At 37.9% G+C, this 18,656-nt stretch overlaps 1 protein-coding gene across 4 annotated transcripts in view; it reads left to right on the forward strand.

Annotated features, from left to right (window-relative positions):
- Positions 1–18,656, forward strand: part of cacna1bb (calcium voltage-gated channel subunit alpha1 Bb) — a 146,978-nt gene that overhangs the window by 91,284 nt on the left and 37,038 nt on the right. For 3 of the 4 annotated variants that reach the window (XM_088356094.1, XM_088356092.1, XM_088356093.1), the window contains 9 exons: positions 946–1,147; positions 2,145–2,309; positions 3,960–4,070; positions 5,410–5,493; positions 8,200–8,316; positions 10,809–10,874; positions 12,656–12,747; positions 12,827–12,977; positions 14,712–14,839. In XM_088356094.1, coding sequence (XP_088212220.1) covers positions 946–1,147; positions 2,145–2,309; positions 3,960–4,070; positions 5,410–5,493; positions 8,200–8,316; positions 10,809–10,874; positions 12,656–12,747; positions 12,827–12,977; positions 14,712–14,839 — 1,116 coding nt within the window. Of the gene's footprint in view, positions 1–945; positions 1,148–2,144; positions 2,310–3,959; positions 4,071–5,409; positions 5,494–8,199; positions 8,317–10,808; positions 10,875–12,655; positions 12,748–12,826; positions 12,978–14,711; positions 14,840–17,458; positions 17,556–18,656 lie in introns of all 4 variants that reach the window. The other variant, XM_088356091.1, reaches the window with a different exon arrangement.

Consider the following 18,656-nt stretch of genomic DNA (forward strand, 5'->3'; position numbering starts at 1 on the left):
CAGAGAGCTCCAGTCCGCCTCAGACGCCAGCAAGGTGGAGGTGGGGTACTGGTATGGGCTGGTATCATCAAAGATGAGCTTGTGGGGCCTTTTCGGGTTGAGGATGGACTCAAGCTCAACTCCCAGTCCTACTGCCAGTTTCTGGAAGACACCTTCTTCAAGCAGTGGTACAGGAAGAAGTCCGCATCCTTTAAGAAAAACATGATTTTCATGCAGGACAACGCTCCATCACACGCATCCAAGTACTCCACAGCGTGGCTGGCAAGAAAGGGTCTAAAAGAAGAAAAACTAATGACATGGCCTCCTTGTTCACCTGATCTGAACCCCATAGAGAACCTGTGGTCCCTCATCAAATGTGAGATTTACAAGGAGGGAAAACAGTACACCTCTCTGAACAGTGTCTGGGAGGCTGTGGTTGCTGCTGCACGCAATGTTGATCGTGAACAGATCAAAGCACTGACAGAATCCATGGATGGCAGGCTTTTGAGTGTCCTTGCAAAGAAAGGTGGCTATATTGGTCACTGATTTGTTTTTGTTTTGTTTTTGAATGTCAGAAATGTATATTTGTGAATGTTGAGCTGTTATATTGGTTTCCCTGATGAAAATAAATAATTGAAATGGGTATACATTTGTTTTTTGTTAAGTTGCCTAATAATTATGCACAGTAATAGTCACCTGCACACACAGATATCCTCCTAAAATAGCTAAAACTAAAAAAGCCCCACTCCAACTTCCAAAATATTCAGCTTTGATATTAATGAGACTTTTGGGTTCATTAAGAACATGGTTGTTGTTCAATAATAAAATTAATCCTCAAAAATACAACTTGCCTAATAATTCTGCACTCCCTGTATATCTCGTTTGCAGGTGTCCAAAAGTAAACTCAGAACTACATTCTTTGTTGTAATCAAGCAGAATATACTTTTCCCATTTCTTTACCTGTAGGGTACTGAAGCACTCAGTTGATGCCACTTATGAGGACCAGGGCCCCAGTCCAGGTTTCCGCATGGAGACGTCCATCTTCTATGTGGTGTATTTTGTGGTGTTCCCGTTTTTCTTCGTCAACATATTTGTGGCTTTAATTATCATCACTTTTCAAGAGCAAGGAGACAAAGCCATGTCGGAGTGTAGCCTGGAAAAAAATGAGGTATGACAATTGAATTGTTTTTCATATCTCAAATGTACTCATGTTTTTTTAAAGCCACTGAGATTTTTTGTCATGAATGTTTCATTGAAAAATTAGAAGAAGAAAAAAATTGACGACAAATTCTAGACTTAGTCACTTGCCTAAATTATAGAGCAAAACTCAATTTTGTATCTGTTCAAGCTGCACCAGATATTAGGTCGCAGGCTAAAACAGAACAAATTCACGTCCATGTCTTGAAATTTAAGCCCGTCGCACACCTGGCACGAACTGCGTGGGGATTTTGGTGTTAGTGCATTTGGCTGCAGATTGCCAACTGTGCCAAGCCCCTGCACACCTGATGCTGTTTTCAGCTGCATACATTTCAGTTCAGCTCATTTCTGTTTACATCACGCTTTCGGACCATTGACGATGGCAATTACATAGATCAGCACATATCTAAGAAAATTCAAATGACACATGTCTCGCGGAAAATCTGAACCCTATATTTCTATATGACAACAGCGGGGCAAACATACTGTGGGAATAGCTCCTGTTATACTGATGTGAATAATGTTGGCAAAAACATATTGATTTCTCTCAAAGAGTGTCATAAATGTTTCCAGACGTCACTGCGGTGTTTTGTAATTAGAGTGCATGCATTGTGGAAAAGTGCACCATGATGATTTCCACGGTGCTGCCCCCTGAAAAATACTAATTAAAGCAGAATTGTTTAAAACATAGAAAAAGTAGCGGCTTGTAGATTGGAAATTAATGGTATTCTTCTGTTCCTGAATCAGAGAATGAGGTTTATTTCCAATGCTTTAATTTCATTGTGATCAGAAAGCCTTTATTTTCCATTTTGTTGTCATTTTTATTACAGTACAACACTTCAAAAATCATTTCAAGAAAGACCGACTTCCTCTTTTGGTTTTAAGGCTGACTGATTTGATGCTGCTTAGGGAAAAGCTCCTTCCACTAAAAAGGATTGCACATGCTTTTTGTTGTGTGTCATTATCAGAGAGCTTGCATAGACTTCGCCATAAATGCCAAGCCACTGACGAGATACATGCCAGAGAACAAGCAGTCTTTCCAATATAAGATGTGGAAATTTGTGGTGTCACCTCCCTTTGAATACGCTATTATGACTCTAATTGCTCTCAACACTGTTGTGCTGATGATGAAGGTAAGTTGGTTTTGTATACCTCATCTTTATTTGTTTCATTTATATTATTTATTATTTTTAACAACAACCCAACCTTTTGTTTATTTACAAAATCTAACAATCTCCAATGAGAGAGTTGTATTCCAAATTCTATCATATTCAGTAAAATTATGATAAAAATGTAAATATTTTTATAGGCACAGTGTGTATTATTTTTTTGTGTATTATTTTGTGGTTGTCTGAAGATTACAAATTCCAAATATATATTTTTCTGGTCAGTTTTTACTAAATAAAACTACTTTGGAAGGGATGTTTTATGTGTGACTTTCCTATTAGTTTAAATATTTTGGATTGTTTTCCATTTATTTTACATGTACAGTGTGTATTATTTGACCGCTAGATGTTGCTGTACTATGTAGTGCAGCAGAAAATGAGTGCTACAAAGAATACCAACTACTGAGTCATGTTAGTGAAAAAGTTTAAATATCGTGAGTTTGTTGGAAATATTGTTCCTGTTATGTACTACATGAAGTCCTTATGTCACACAAGGATGGACATTTATCACACTAGCCCTGGACTTTTTCCTTCTTTAATCCCTAGTGCTGTACATAAGTATGTAAACAAAATTGAGGACAATTGTGAAGGAGATTTTTTGTTATTGTTCGTCGTAGAATTGGAATGTGATACCAGGTGATTGAGTGCGATGGGTCGAACGGATCTTTGTGCTGAACACTATCAAACCTGACTCCCACAAAAACACAGATACAGACGTTTACAACTTGACCCTGGCAAACTCTTTGAATAGAGTACGCTCATTAGTGCGACATTGGTCGGTAGGAATATGAACTCTGTTGAACCGTCTGGTGCCGTTGTAGCTTCAACGCTGAGATGACATCTTGACCGACAACCTTGCCGAACAGACAACCACACTCCAGAAAGCCTTAAACAAGCTGTCATCTGAGTTGCAAAAAAGCAATGGACGTTGGGGGCTCTCACTTGGTCTCGTCAGGCCCTTGTAGCTAGCTCATGTTACACGTCCAATCCTACTTCAAATATTTCATGAGAAAATGCCCATTTGTCTCAGGTTTTACACATTATATTGTCAGAGAGAAAGGTGGAGGATGTGATAAGAAAACATTCTCAGAAATGGTTACAATGATGTAAGTGATAATTTGTTTATATGATTGATAGAGAAATTGCCAAAGTTATTTTTGGGACGGGTCTCTTATAAGCCTTTGGCTTCAACCAGTCATCTGTTTTTTTCTTTTCAGGTGATTTGTTCATTTTGTGATTTGATTTTTGTTGCAACATGGTTGAAAATACAAAATAAATTAGAAAATACAAAAATACGAACATATGGACTAATTTCTCCTTTTAATTATTTCCAGACGTCAGCATGGTGTTTTGTATTTAGAGCCCATGCATTTGGCAAAAGAGCACCTCGCTGTTTTCCTCGGTGCCGCCGTAAATAAATAATAATAATGATAAGCCACACAATATAGAGCAGCTATGTTTAAAGTGTAGCAAAAGCGTAGCTGGTTATTGTCTGTAATTTATGGCACACTGTCCTTTGGCATCATTGGTCATTCCAATGTTGCCTGATTAAAAATAAATGAGCTTTTCGTCAAATCCTTAATCCGCAACTAGATAAAAATGTGCCTTTTTCCTCAGTTTTATGGAGCACCGGATCTGTACGAGTCCATGCTGAAATACTTGAACATCGTCTTCACTGCCCTCTTCACTCTTGAGTGCATCCTGAAGATTATTGCCTTCGGTCCACTGGTAATCATGCGCTCCTTTGCACACTTTCATGTTTGCGTTTTTTTTTTTTTCATCGCTTTAAAAATTACTACAACCCCCAGTAATTGTAAAATGATCATCTCTTTTTGATCGGAAGCCCCAGCTAGAGAATCTTATGAAAGATGAGCAAATTAGGAAGTAGTCACAAGTACTACTTAGGGAAACATTATTGTAAAATACCGAGTTTAGGTCTTCGATTCGAGGCGATGGCGTGAAATTAGTCATAGCAATAAGCACAGCTAGGGAGGCAAGGATGCAAAATATTTCCATGTGGAGCCATCTGTTTGATGCAAAGTGTTTCATCTCAGGCATAGATGCTTTCTTTTAAAAGGATTTTATCACAAAACAGTAGATTAACCTTATTTTGTGTAGCTTGCGCTCAGTGTCTCTACGTATTTAAAGGATCAGTGTGTATGACCATCAACTCCAGACTCCAGTGCAACTGATTCAAAACCACAGGCAAACATTTAAGAAAGAAATTCAACTTGTTTTTTTTTCCAATCACACCGGATTTTAAGCGGCAGGCTTTAATAGCCATGAAAATTAACTCCTTGACATCCATTTCTTACATTAAAAAAAAAATCAGCCGGGAAATGTGTAGTACAGAAAAGTAACACATTGTGCAGCGATTTACTTTGCGCATTATCTGCGCATCTGTCAATCTTAATCAAGTAGCGCAGTAGTGATATTAATTAAATTTGCATTGACATATTTGCAAAAGTGCGACAAAAACATTAAAACAAAACTCAATGTGCTGTACAGACTACATTTCAGAAGACCTATTTTACTTTTTTATATAGTCTCATGATCAGTCGCCTGATCTTAAGCTCTCCCATCCCTTGAGCACATGCCAAAGTGAGAGATAAGTATTTCTACCTCTACATAGTAAATATGTGCTGGTCTTTTGTAATGGCCATATTTAAGGGGTCAGGTATCCCTAAAATTGTGACATAAAAATAATGGTGCAGAGCTTTGACGCAGCTGTATGTATAAAATATTATGTGTACAATGTATTTATATAAACTATTCACAAGATTCAATGACTACAGGCCTGTCGCACTGACGCCTAATATGACTTAATCCAGTCTCTACCTTGTGAATATTTTTGGCTATTCAACCTAACAGTTGTTTTTATCTTATTTTTCTTTTTAAAGTTGTTATTAACGTGTTTACACTGGAGTGCCATGCCTAATCTGGTTCATACGATCTTTCACTTGTTACCAATGACACTAAAGACAATTAATTTCAAAATGTTTAGAATGTGTTGTTCATTTATACCATGTAAACAAAACGGACTGAATAAAAGCTGTTTGTGTTTCAGAATTACCTGAAAGCAGCCTGGAATGTGTTTGACTTTGTGACAGTGCTAGGAAGCATCACAGACATCCTGGTGACGGAGATCAAGGTAAAATCGGCGCCTCATTGAGACCTCAATTAAAATAACAAATTATATTCCTTAGGACTTTTGGACTAAATCAACATAGAAATCCAGTTCTTACTTTTTTTATGTCACTGTCAGACTGTGGCAGGTCGTTGTGGCTTTCTTTTGTGTCAAATCTAGTTTTCTATCTGCGTGTTCTTTTCTCATGTGATTCTTGGTGTGTGCTCTGTCCCTTTTCTCTCACGTTCCTTTCTCTCTTTCTCTTGTGACTATCTCCATCATCTGCTATGTCTTTCCTGGCGCCTGTGCCATCACTCTGCCCCTTCGTGTCACAACCGACACAGACGGTAAGTGGCTTTTCTTGTCAGCTCCTGATTCTTGCTTTTTTTGCCTTTCAAGTGATCTGTTTTCTCTTGCTTGAAAAATGTATTCTCTAAATGTGACATAACATCTTGATTAATCATAATCAATAAGCCTGTGAGATTTCACATTAAAGTACACTAATTTCTAAGCATTTAGCAATACCAGGTGCACAACCTATTCTTTTAAGCAGAGAGACATAAAGCTTCTAGACTTCTAGGTTCGAAGAGTGGTAAAATCAAAAGAGAAAACACCAGAGTCAGAATGAATTTGAACAAAAGCAACTAAGTGAAAACATGACTCTTACAAAAAGGACACGTATTTGCTTTAAGTCAGGGGTCTCAAACTCAATTTGTTTGGAGGCCGCTGGATCTATGGTCCTAGTGATGTTGGAGCAAATCAGGTTTTCCACAAAAACGTATTGATAAAAATATTCCACTGGTCTTATATATAATTTTAATTCCCTACACAAAATAAGATCTAAAAGTTATAAAAAGTTATTTTGAAAATAAAATAATCAATCAGTTAGAAATGAATTGTTAATCCGCTAGGGTTGCGCTTAAAGTAAACGTGTGTATTACTTACTGATTACTATTGGTTTAAAATGTCATTCATTGAAAAAAATATATAGAGATATTTAAATAGTAAGTGAAAATAAATTAATTATCATTAAATGTGCATTTAAAAAATAAGTACTTTGTCGAGAAATGTCTATCTTTTTTACATAATGTGATCCTCACTTAGTAGAAGATGAAATAATTGCTTGCCATTTTGCTGCTACTGCTAATCGAAATTACAAAAGCTATGTAAAACGTTGGTGCTTTATGGTCACTTTGAGGCTTTGTAGGTTCTATTCTTGCAATTTTTAAAATATACCGAAGAAAAACACAATTCTGATGTCCTGACTCTTGGGAAATCCCAATTTCATTAGTGATTGATACGAAATTAAGTGAACCAAATCAAATTGGAATTGAACTAAATTACATCAAAATCATTCAGGGTGCATATAAGAACCCTTTTGTGCATTCTAGTAACTCCTATTTAGTAGCTGCATACCACCCCTCTCCTAAACAAAGTTTTTTTTAATCAATACTGTATTATGTTCTTAAAAGAAGACGTGAGAAGAAAAGTTGACTCCTGTTTTTTTTTTCTATTCTGAGTGTTTCTGAGTTATTGTTGAGGGATGATGATACTGCTGTTGTTGCCGAAGGCTCATCTAACAACCAATCACCTGCTTTCTGAAACGGGGCCATGATAGGCCATTAGCTGAAGCCTGAGCATCATTAATATCATAATGCACTAACATCTATAAATATACATATACTGTACCATGGACCATGGACCATTAGGGCGCCCCTAATATTCCTAAATTGGCCAGAAATTTAAAAGTGCACCTTATAACCCGATAAGCCTAATATACCGAAAAATATGGGGAATACGATTGGAAATACATACAGTATTTATACTTGTGGATCACTGCATTAGATTTTATGGTATACTACTATATTTGTACAACGATTGATCAATCAAAAAACGTTAATGACCAAAATCGCAAAATATTGTATGCAACATGAATCATACCCAGGCCGCGGCGGTGAGAGTATCGACATTTAACCACTAGACCGCAAGTGATTACGGAAGCATACGAAAAAGGCATTCGATTCGATCTCATTATGACACTATTTTGTTCACGGTAGAGAAAAATGTTAGAGAATTGAGAAAACTCAATGTTGATCAGTGAGATAAATAAACGCACCGTGAGTAAAAATAATGTTATAATGAGGTAGAATCTACTGCCTTTTTGTAAACCAAAAGTATTACTAGTTGTCAGGTTTTTGCCCTCTCACTGGTCAATTTCTGTTGCATACAATGTTTTGCGATTTTGGTCAGCAACATTTTTATAATGAACAATCTTTGCACTAATATGTACACTAAGCCTATATAATGTGCAATGGTTGTACTCAAATAAAACGAATAAAATACGATAGTTCTTACTGCTGTTTTAATTCAATGTGCCTTATATATGAAAGCTGTATAAAAAAAGACTTTTTGGGGGCGGTGCGCCTTATTGTGCGCAAAATACGATACAAAAACATCCAAACAAATAATCCGGTAATCAGTGTCTATTTTATTTGCATGGTTAGCTTGGATCATCTGCTATAGTTTGGTGTGCTACATGATGTAATTGTTAAAAAACTGCTAAAACTGGAGTGTAGTTTTGCTAACCTGACCGTGAGTTCATTTAATGCATTGTTAATACAGTACATTGTTAGTGTATAGTTATTCTTTATGCTACAAATAAGGCAAAGCAATTTTTGTCTTAAGGTCGATTCTCTTTGACCTTTTTGTGTTCCTGTTCATTTCCTCCAGGACAAGATGATTAACCTGAGCTTCTTGAGGCTGTTCCGAGCCGCTCGGCTCATCAAATTGTTACGACAGGGCTACACCATTCGCATTTTGTTGTGGACATTCGTGCAGTCTTTCAAGGTGAACAAACAAACGCTTAACATAATTACTTCTCATTTAAATACAGAGTGGAAGGCAGGGGATGCCTGGTAGTAGTTATTCCTAAAAAACAAGAGTGTGCTATTTACTCACTGTGATATATTTAGAGATAAACGTCACCATTTCAGAGGCTCACAGCAAACTGCTTACTATAAAAAGTCACAAACTGGCTGTGGCAAGCCTGCGGATGGGTTTTTACTTGACACTACTTTTCCATTTAAAATCCCTGAGGACATGTCAAAGAAATGCAAAATGCCAGGTACAACTGAGATTTTACAGCAGGTTTAGTGACAGTAGGGTCTCCAGGAATTGGCAACATCCCGTCCGAACTCATACGAAATGCTGGTGACTCACTTAAGACATCTTGACAAAGATTTGCAAACATATATGGCAAACAGGACAGTGGTCATCTGTTTGAAAGATTATCCTACAAAAGAAAGGAAACCTCCAACTATGTTCCAACTTATGGGTTGGGAACCTTTTTTACCCAAAGAGCCATGATAGCAAAATATTTTGATACAACTTATTTTAAGACAAATTTCAGTTATACCGCCAAAGTCGCTCTCAAGGCCAAATCCAATGTTTTAGCACATGCTGTTTCACTGTGTGATGTTAGATGATTTTATAAAACGAATGCAATGAGACTAATACCATAGCCTGTATCCTATATCAACAAATATACCACTTTAAACTTGTCCCCCTCCCGCAATTAGCTAGGATCGTTGAGGCTCATTTTGACCTTCATTTTCTTCATAAAATTATGGTTTCAAAACAAGGTGCAAGCAGAGTTTTTTTATGAAAATGCCACAAAATACTGCAAACGAGGATACTGACGTATTGGCCTTTGGTGCAGACAGCCCCTGACAGATGGAAGTCCGCTGTATGGATAGCTCCTCCCACCCCTTCTGCCCATCCAATCAGATTCATCTGTGGGCTTGGCTTTCGTTTCTGTTTGCTACAGTTTTTCTGTGGGTTTATATCATTAAGTGTCTCAACAGTGAACCTCAATTGTCGCACCACGGAACAGATTTTTAATCCTGCGTCCTCTGCTAGAAGTTTAAAAAACACCAGAGAAACCTCTATCTTCATGTATTTCAAGAAGGCGTTTGACAGATAATTCCCCCTTGTGGGCCACCGTGCGGAAATACAACATGGGCCAGAAAATAGTTCAGACCTTTGAACAGCTCGACGCCAATGCCAACAGTGCGCTACTGATCAAAGGTACCATTGGAGCTTGTTTTCAAACCACATTCGGTGTGAGACAAGGCTGTCTCCAACTTTACTCAACATCTTCCTTGAGAGGATCATGACCGAGGCCATGAACTAGCATAAGGGTACAGTCAGCATTGGAGACTCAACATCACTAACCTCTGTTTTGCTGATTTTGCCGGACTGGCAGAAGAAGAACAAGTACTCCGGTCAATCGCCTGAACAAAGCAATGACTCAATATGGGATGGAAATCAGCACATAAAAAACAAACATAAGTAATGATCGGCAACTCCCAAGTTATGACAAAAATTAACACCTTCAACCACCAATAAATTGATCTGTCATATCAATAGGACTCAGAACAATAAATCATGGGCAGGATAGCTTAAACCATAACCATGCTTGCAAGACATGAACCTATCTGGGGGGACAAGAACGTTGCATTGAAATCAAAGATCAGACTCATGAAGCGCTGGTTACTTCCATCTTCTTCTATGCTTGTGAGACATGGACTCTCAAAAAAAGGAAAATTCGGGCCATGGAGATGCAATGCTACAGAAAATTTCCAGGCATCAGCAACAAAGCCCATGTCACAAAGAAACCGTGCGCAAAACCAAAGGGCACATTGGACCCTACCAAGAACTGTTGTCAACTTTAAGAAAAAAAATGCAGTGGTATGGTCATGTCACAAAATCTACAGGACTGGCCAAGATCATTTCCCAGGGCACAGAACAAGGTGGCAGAAGAAAAGGAAGACCGAAAAAGAACAGGGACGACAACCAAAAGAAATGGACAGGTGCTCAATTCACCAGGACCCAAACTCAGGCCAGGAACCATCAGCTGTGGAGAGAGCTGTCCAGAGTTGCGTCCTCAGTGGTGCCCCAATAACCCAGGTAGTTAAGGGATCCATCAACCGTGAGTGTCAGCAGTGGGAGTTTTTATGCAAAAATGAAAATGAAAAGTCAGTGCAGTGTTAAAAGGTGGCTATTACAAGAATTGGTTTGCTTCTCTAAAATTGATATTTTAGTAGTTAAGGTTCAATAGTTCGGTAAATAGGTCGGTAAACAAAAAATGGTGCATTAATGGGTCGCTACCCATTGCCTGGTCAAATATATTTGTATTCAAAAAGAGGTGTTGCTCCGCTGTTAAAATTGTTATGACTAAAAAACAGAGACGGTAAAAACCAAGAGTGATAAATTAACGAATCAGACAAATATGTGATGTTATGTTAACAAAACACTCTTCTATGTTTTTGTCTATGTAGGCACTGCCGTATGTTTGCCTCCTCATTGCAATGCTGTTCTTTATCTACGCCATCATTGGAATGCAGGTGAGTCCTTGCGTAACGAGTACTAAGAATGAATGTGTGCAGATGCAATTCATGTATTTTTTTGAATAACGTTCCCTGCAATTTTATTATTCATAATATAGCTCAGAGTAATAAGGTTTTGCTCGTCTAGTGCATTTTAACACGTGTAAAGCAAGCTTCTGCTAAAATAGTTTAAGAGAAATTGGTCCAAATAATAGATTTCCAGAACTGTTTAAAGGGAATGGTTTTTTTCTCTTTGATGTCCCCTGAGTGAGAGCCACCGTGCGGCCCAAGCCCCACTCCTTTTAAAGGGGCATTGTTATACACCGTGCAGGTGGCTGTTTTACAACAAACTGGCGGTTGTGTGATCAGCCATAGAGCCAAAAAGTAAAAAGTGAGAAATAACTCCACAGAAATCAAACTTACAGTGATAATGTGATTTTTCAAAAAGGTTGCTATTTTATTTCTTTAAATGCATTTATTGCACTCTTTGTTGGTCAGAGGAGGGGCACATTACGCACCTTTGTTGTTGTTTTCTAATCCTCAAAATGAAATTGACATCAAAAATTCGATTTTTTGATTGATTTCTTTAAAATAAAACAGTTAAACATTCCTTAAATCATTAATAAACTTGAGGCAGTACTATACAACAGAGAAGTCACGTCATTTTCCACACAATGCACTGCATCCAACTTAGTCATTTTGTAGGCTAACATACAGCATGTGTTGCGTTCATCAAAAGGCTCATATAAGGCTTTTAATTTTTCCTGGCTTCTGATAAATTAGTTTTTTTTCGTCCAATATGGCTCTTTAAACATTTTAGTCTACCAACCTGCTTGTTGTTATGCCTGCAGAGCCTGTTAAGTAGAACTTGGGCTTTAAGTGTGTTGGTTGGTTGGTTGGTTGGTTAGTTTGTTGGTTGGCTGGTTGATTGATCGATCGATCGATCGGTCGGTCGGTTGGCTGGTTGGTTGGTTGGTTGAATCCCTCAACCACTAGGGTCGAAGGGGCACCATTCCCTGTGGTGTGTCTTGGGCAAATACAGCCTGGTAGCGCCCATCCCTCTCCAGGGCAAAATATGTCTCACCTGGTCTAGAACCGAGGACCTTTCGCATATTAGGCAATGCTCTAACCTGTGCGACTTGTGTTGAATTTATTTACTTGATTCATACCATTATAATTTTATTGTTTATTAAAGTACTTGAATTTACCGTGATCATGTTAATCTATTTTTAAATTAAATGTTATCTATTGTTGATTGAATGGATTTTAAAAATCTGATTAAATTGTTGTTCTTAAAGAAAGGCAGCTATTCAGTACATGATTTTTTTTTTACCAAGTACTTTTTTACTTTTACTCAAGGAATTTTTTGGATGACTACTTTTTACTTTTATTTGAGTAATATTTTGCTTACATAGCAGTACTCTTAGTTGAGTAACATTTTTGGCTACTCGACTCACCTCTGCAGCAGATCCGCTGAATTCACAAGTCTTGGACACAGTTTTGCAAGCATAAAAATAAAGATGCAATTATTATTTTTTTTAGATTTTTTTTGACGGATGGTGTGCTAAAAGATGTTTCTTGTGCTCAAAAAAGGTTGAGAAACCCTGGACTAGACTACCCCAGCACTAAGATGAAAATATCCCCAGTTTAATATCGCACATTCACATGCCGAAATAGGGCCCTGAGTGTTAAACGGCACTAAGCCGGAAAGCTCCACTTATAATACAGACAGTTAAACACTTCAAAAAACGACTTTGAGAACAACTTTCCACATTTAAGACGATTCCCTCCCTTTGCAGGTGTTTGGTAACATTGAACTGAACGAGGAAACTGCAATAAATCTCCACAACAACTTCCAGACATTTTTCCAGGCTTTGACCCTTCTCTTTAGGTGAAACTCGCTGACACTCATAAATGTTGCACGGGTTTTCACATTGTGTTTCATTGTCTTTGTGTTTTGCATTTTATAGGAGCGCCACCGGTGAAGCGTGGCATGAAATTATGCTTTCGTGTCTCAGTCACCGCTCATGTGATAAACTCTCGGGAACTTCTGGGAAAGAGTGCGGGAGTGACTTTGCCTACTTCTATTTTGTCTCCTTCATTTTTCTCTGCTCCTTCTTGGTCAGTACTTGAGCGTATTTAGTGTGCATTTTCAGGCTGAAAAGCTTAAATGAATAGTAAGGGTTAGCGGATCGATCCATATATCAATACCATTGATACAAAGCGAATCCTTGGATCAGACCTAAACTCTTGTCTTAAGATCCATACGGTCTTTCCATTCTAACTATCACTATAACAATGTACTAGTTTGATGTAGGATCATTTAAACATTATTACTTTCAAATTTGATTCCAATAGTGGTTACACTTTATTTGCTTTAATTACTTTACTGCAATGAAAAGAACTAGGTTTTTCAGAGGATAAGGTGCACCTGATTAAAAGATGCACCTTCAAAAATGTCCTTTTTTTCCATATATAAAGTTCTTTCAACTATAAGACACAATAAAACAGAAGATAAAAACGTATTTCATAAAACATACATTTTAGGAAATCTGGGTTCACAACTGAAATGAATTGTTTCATTCATAAATGTGTGCATTTCCATATTATATTTATTGTATTTCTAGCTTTACAAAGGCGCATTGCAAATTTGAGGGTTTTGGGTGCGCCTTATAGTCCTGGTATTTTTGTTCTCTTGTTGACATTGTTATACAAATCAAAACAGGCCGAGAAGGATTGGTCGCTAGCTTTTAGTGTTTCATTACTTTAAAAAAAAATTCCTCAATTAAATCGGACTCTGAGGAAGTCAGAAGATCTCAAAGAAATTGTGATCACCACCGCGGTGCTCCATGGATTATTATCGGGTCCGGAAATCGACTGAGGCGGCGTCGGGAGATAAAGCAATATCAAGGCTTCAGGTCTGGTCTACTGTTACTGCTAGGCTCACAACTCTGCTAAGCCACTGCTGCAGGCTCTGTGTCTTGCCAAAGACAGGTGGATTAGCAATGAAACAGATGACTTAGTGTTACAATTTGTGGGAAAACGCTACATTTGGGACTCTTATGTTAATCATCGTGGAGACTTGGCTCAAATCGAGGTCAGCTAGTGCGCAGCTAGCCAGACGCTCTCTAAATTGCTTTATACTCGTACTACCCTGTATTTACTTGGATTGGATCCATAATGGTAAATGGTCTGCATTTATATAGCGCTTTTCAAGTCAATGAAGACCTCCTAAAGCGCTTTACAATGTGCCTCACACACCAATAGGGAGTCAGCCATGCAAGGCGCCTACCTGCTTATTGGGGGCATTAGGGATTCAGTGTCTTGCCCAAGGACACTTCGACAAATAACACGGAGGAGACGGGAATCAAACCTGCGACCTCTTGATCCCAAGACAAGTGCTATACCTCCTGAGTTTATTTTTTATTTATTTTAAGCAGTATAACAAATCAGGCAAGCATATTTCATTCATAGCTTTCACTTGAGTTTGTTCATGTTTGTAGTGAGTTTGTTCCTATATAAAGCTACATTTACTGACTGTTAAGACAAATTGTTAACACATTTATGCGAAACATTTTTCATTATTTGTGAACAAATGTGTTGTGCTTAGAAGAAATCCCTTATCATCCCTGATTATAAACGTAGCAAATACTACAAATTTAGGCTGGATGATAAAGCATAGCACTGAAATAGTACTGAATATTCAGTGTTGATATTTTTTTACTGATCAGGCCCACCTGAGAAAATAAATTTTGGATCCTGCCCCAAAGCCAAACTAAGTTTGACATGGCTGTTTTAGGGCTATGCTATAAAAATGTTTGCAAATGTTTACTCTGTCTCATTTCCTTTTACTAGATGCTAAACTTATTTGTTGCTGTCATCATGGACAACTTTGAGTACCTGACGAGGGACGCCTCCATCCTGGGTCCTCATCACCTTGATGAGTTCATCCGCGTATGGGCAGAGTATGATCCTGCTGCATGGTAGGCGCTTGTTGAAATCCTTTCCATAGCAACAACTCAGTGTTTCAGTTGAATAAGTCAATGCGATTTAGTGTGAGAAAAAAAAAATCCCATCTTAGGATCAACGTCGGGGTGAATGGCATCTTGAGCCCTGAGCCAAACGAGAAGGGTGACAAACCCTCAGTCGGCGCGCCTGATGCATGTAAATTTAGCAAACGTTCCCTCCCTTCTGCTAAACCAAGTGCCTCGAAAAATGTTATTCACAGTTACATGGCAAGGAAGACATTTTTTCCTGACTGTGAAAATCAAAGTTTTGTTTTTTGCCACACTTACCTTGTTTATGTTCACATATTTTAATAGGAAGATAAATGACTTACACTACCGTTCAAAAGTTTAAGTTTTTCCAGACATTTTGAGTTTTCCATGACTAAAAAAATCACATTTTTTTTTTATCAAATTAGTTATTTCATGCCTGTATTTTTTTGCCCATATTATTCACTTCCTTTTGTTGAACAGTCCCAGATATGGCTTTTTCTTCGTCACTCGGCCTTAGAGGCAGAGCATCGTGAGGTCGCTTCTTCACTGTAGATGTTGACACTTGTGTTTTTATTTAACCAAGCGGCAATTTCAGGATCTGTAAGGTGTCTATTTTTCAAAGTAGACAATCTAATGTACTCTCACTTTCCTTTCCTGTCTAGTTAGAGCCTGGTTGTGCTGTTTTCTAAAGGGAGTAGGATACACCATTGTAGATATTTTTGGGGTATTTTTTCACCTGGAAAAAACGTTGTTTCTTAGAACAAGAACAGACTGTCGAGTTTCACACCAAGGTCCTTTTTCTGGCCATTCTGAAAGTTTAATCACACCCACAAATGTGATGCTCCAGATACTCGCCACGCACAAAAGAACGTCAGTTTTATAGCTTCTCTAACCACCTATATATATACTGTTTAAGCTGTGCTAACATAATTGGACAATGTACTATTAGAACACTAGAGAGTCGATTGCTGGAAATGGGGCTTTATACACCTGTGTAGATACTGCATTAATAAACAGAGATTTGCTGCTAAAATAGTCATTTACCACATTAACAATGTTTGGGTTGTAATTCTGATTAGTTAATTTATCACATTACCAATCGGATACGTTTTATATAACCATAATTGTAAAAAAAAAACAAAGTTATTTTCCTCCAAATACCTGTATAGTTACATTTCTAAGCGACCGCAAACTTTTTAATGGTAGTGTATAACTTCTGTTGCCCAAAATATTTCTTCCATTGATTTACAGTTGGCTTGTTTATGAAGCAGAAATCTTGCTAAGTGTGCTATAAAGCTGCTATCTTTTGACAGTCACTATAGAGGAGAAATTCATTTTAGATTATTTATTTATTGCCGTCAATTCTGGACTACAAGCCCCTACTTTTTTAACCACGTTTTCAACACTGCCGTTTCGAATACAGTGCGGCTCATTCTTTATGCCTAAGAAAACAGCGCGCTGTTCTTTTCTACAACGCAAGTGCTCTAGATACAAACACCAAGGTGAGGTCTGAAAACTCTTATGATTCTCATTGAGGATAAATTATTCCATGTATTTGTATACATTATTCATATAATACAGATCGGGGGAAAAAAGGAGCATACGATATCCAATCTAATAAAGTCCTCAATTTATACATCTGAATTAAATGGCTGTGGACGTTTTTATCATCAAAAACGCTGGAATCCTCTTTCCGGAACATCAGAGTCATTGTCTGAGTTACTTTTAATCCCTGAGGAACGATAACAAGCGAATGCATTTTGGTCGTATACTGTGGAAACCACCAATTAACACAACACAAAAAGAGATGTCTGTGTCTGCCACTATTCTTTACAGTATGGTTGCCCAAACACTGTCATCTAGAGATATAGGGCTCGCGTTTTATGCGACACAGCCCTCATTTGTGTTTGCTCTTGACGCAGTAGTATATGCTTGTCTTTCTCATCGACAGTTTGAAAGGTCATATGATCAGAGTTGTTTACGTCACATGTTTTCAGAGCAGAGCTGAAAATGAAGAAGCTTAAAACTGCGTCAGATGTGCGGGCACGGCGCCGTTAGCATTCTTCAGCCAATGCTAATCACACTAAAAGAAGATGCCACACTGTATTTAAAGTTGCAGTAGCGGCTTGTCGCCCGGGATTTACAGTAATTGTTTGAAAGATGATTATAAAAAAAAACTATACTGGTCAGAAGGGAATATTTTGCCATCTGCAGTAAAATTTGGCAAAATAATTTGCTTATTAGCAAAGGGGAAATATCAATACCATGGCTGCTTGGAACTATGTATTGTTATGACCTGCTGTGCAAATTACTTGACAAAGAGTCCAATTAAAACATATATGGCAGACAAATGTACCCGCCTTGGGCGTAGTTTTGGTCTGGACGAAGGAAACGTGTCCCCACCAATATCATTGTCTAATCATTGTTTTGTCCCCACCAATATTATGTGATTACTAAAAAAAAATTAACAATGCCCCCACCAATGCCAAGACTAAACCTACGCCCTTGGTACCTGCGGTTCAATATAATATTCTTTATCAGCATGGAAGGTCTGAACAACAATTAGTGGGCCTAACCTCATTGATCATGTTTTATCTTTTTCAGTGGAAGAATATGCTATCAAGATATGTACAAATTGTTGCGTTTTATCTCGCCTCCCCTTGGCCTGGGAAAGAAGTGCCCGAACAGGGTGGCCTATAAGGTTTGCACTCCCTCACAGTGTCCTTTTCTTGTCAAGGGGACTGTGATGATTCGGACCGTGAATGTTTGTTTTCATTTGAGGTGCCAGAGAGTCAAATGGGCACACATGCATAGAGATATGCATTGATCCTTTACCAACCAGCATGTCATTAACCATCCCAAGTCCAAGAAATAAAGGCACAAGTCTGAAACAACTTAACATGACGTCTAATTGCAATATATGAGTACAAATGTATGATTTTTGTGAGCTTTGTTTCCACTTGGGTTACTGCCATTGGACTTTATCATTAGGAGCTAAAGAGCATCATGAATGAATATTCGAGCTTCACATTTTGAGTGTTGAACAATGTATCTACAATAGATGTAAGATCTTAAGCCCAGGCCCGAGAACAAGGCTTCTCTGTTGCTGACTTTTTCAAAAATAAATATATATTTACAAAAATGTATATTAAAAAGCGACGCTAACATTCTAGGACGCTGAGGGATTTTGAGGTTGTGAGTAGTTTTGAATTGAAAAGTTACGAAACTAGTCCGCAAAAAAAGGCACTTCATCACAACACATACTGCACAAAACTCAATTCAAATTTTCCTGTCAACTCTTAAAAAAATCCGTCAATGAGGAAAAATTGTTGGTTAGTGTAACCTCTGCAGACAAAGAAATACAAAAGATGTAAATATGATTTTGTTGCAAAACACCGGATTTAACTTGGCAACATAAATCACCTCTCCTCCTCCCGAGTCTTCAAAAATGAAACGTGAAATTTTGTGTTTGCTTTAGGCTCGATCCTGCAAATCGAGTTAATATGTCAGGCTGGGTCTGGGTTCAATACCTGCAGGCATTTATCGGGTCAGGCTTGAATTTCTTTTTAGGTCCAATGTTACTTCTGATCTACTAATCAACTTTGGAAACACACATCAACTATCTCCCCTGATTTTGACAAATGATTATTTGGACCAGGGGCGTAAAAAGTAAAATGGTTGCAAGGGCCAAATAAGAAAATTTAACGAAAGCCAGACTAATCGTATGTTGAACATTTATAAAATGACAGCGTTGAGTGAACCTTATTGAACGTATTGAAAATCTAACAAACATACTAATATG

This window comes from Urocampus carinirostris, chromosome 16, assembly GCF_059441175.1.
Source record: "Urocampus carinirostris isolate Australia breed hairy pipefish chromosome 16, RoL_Ucar_1.0, whole genome shotgun sequence".
Lineage (NCBI taxonomy): Eukaryota > Metazoa > Chordata > Actinopteri > Syngnathiformes > Syngnathidae > Urocampus > Urocampus carinirostris.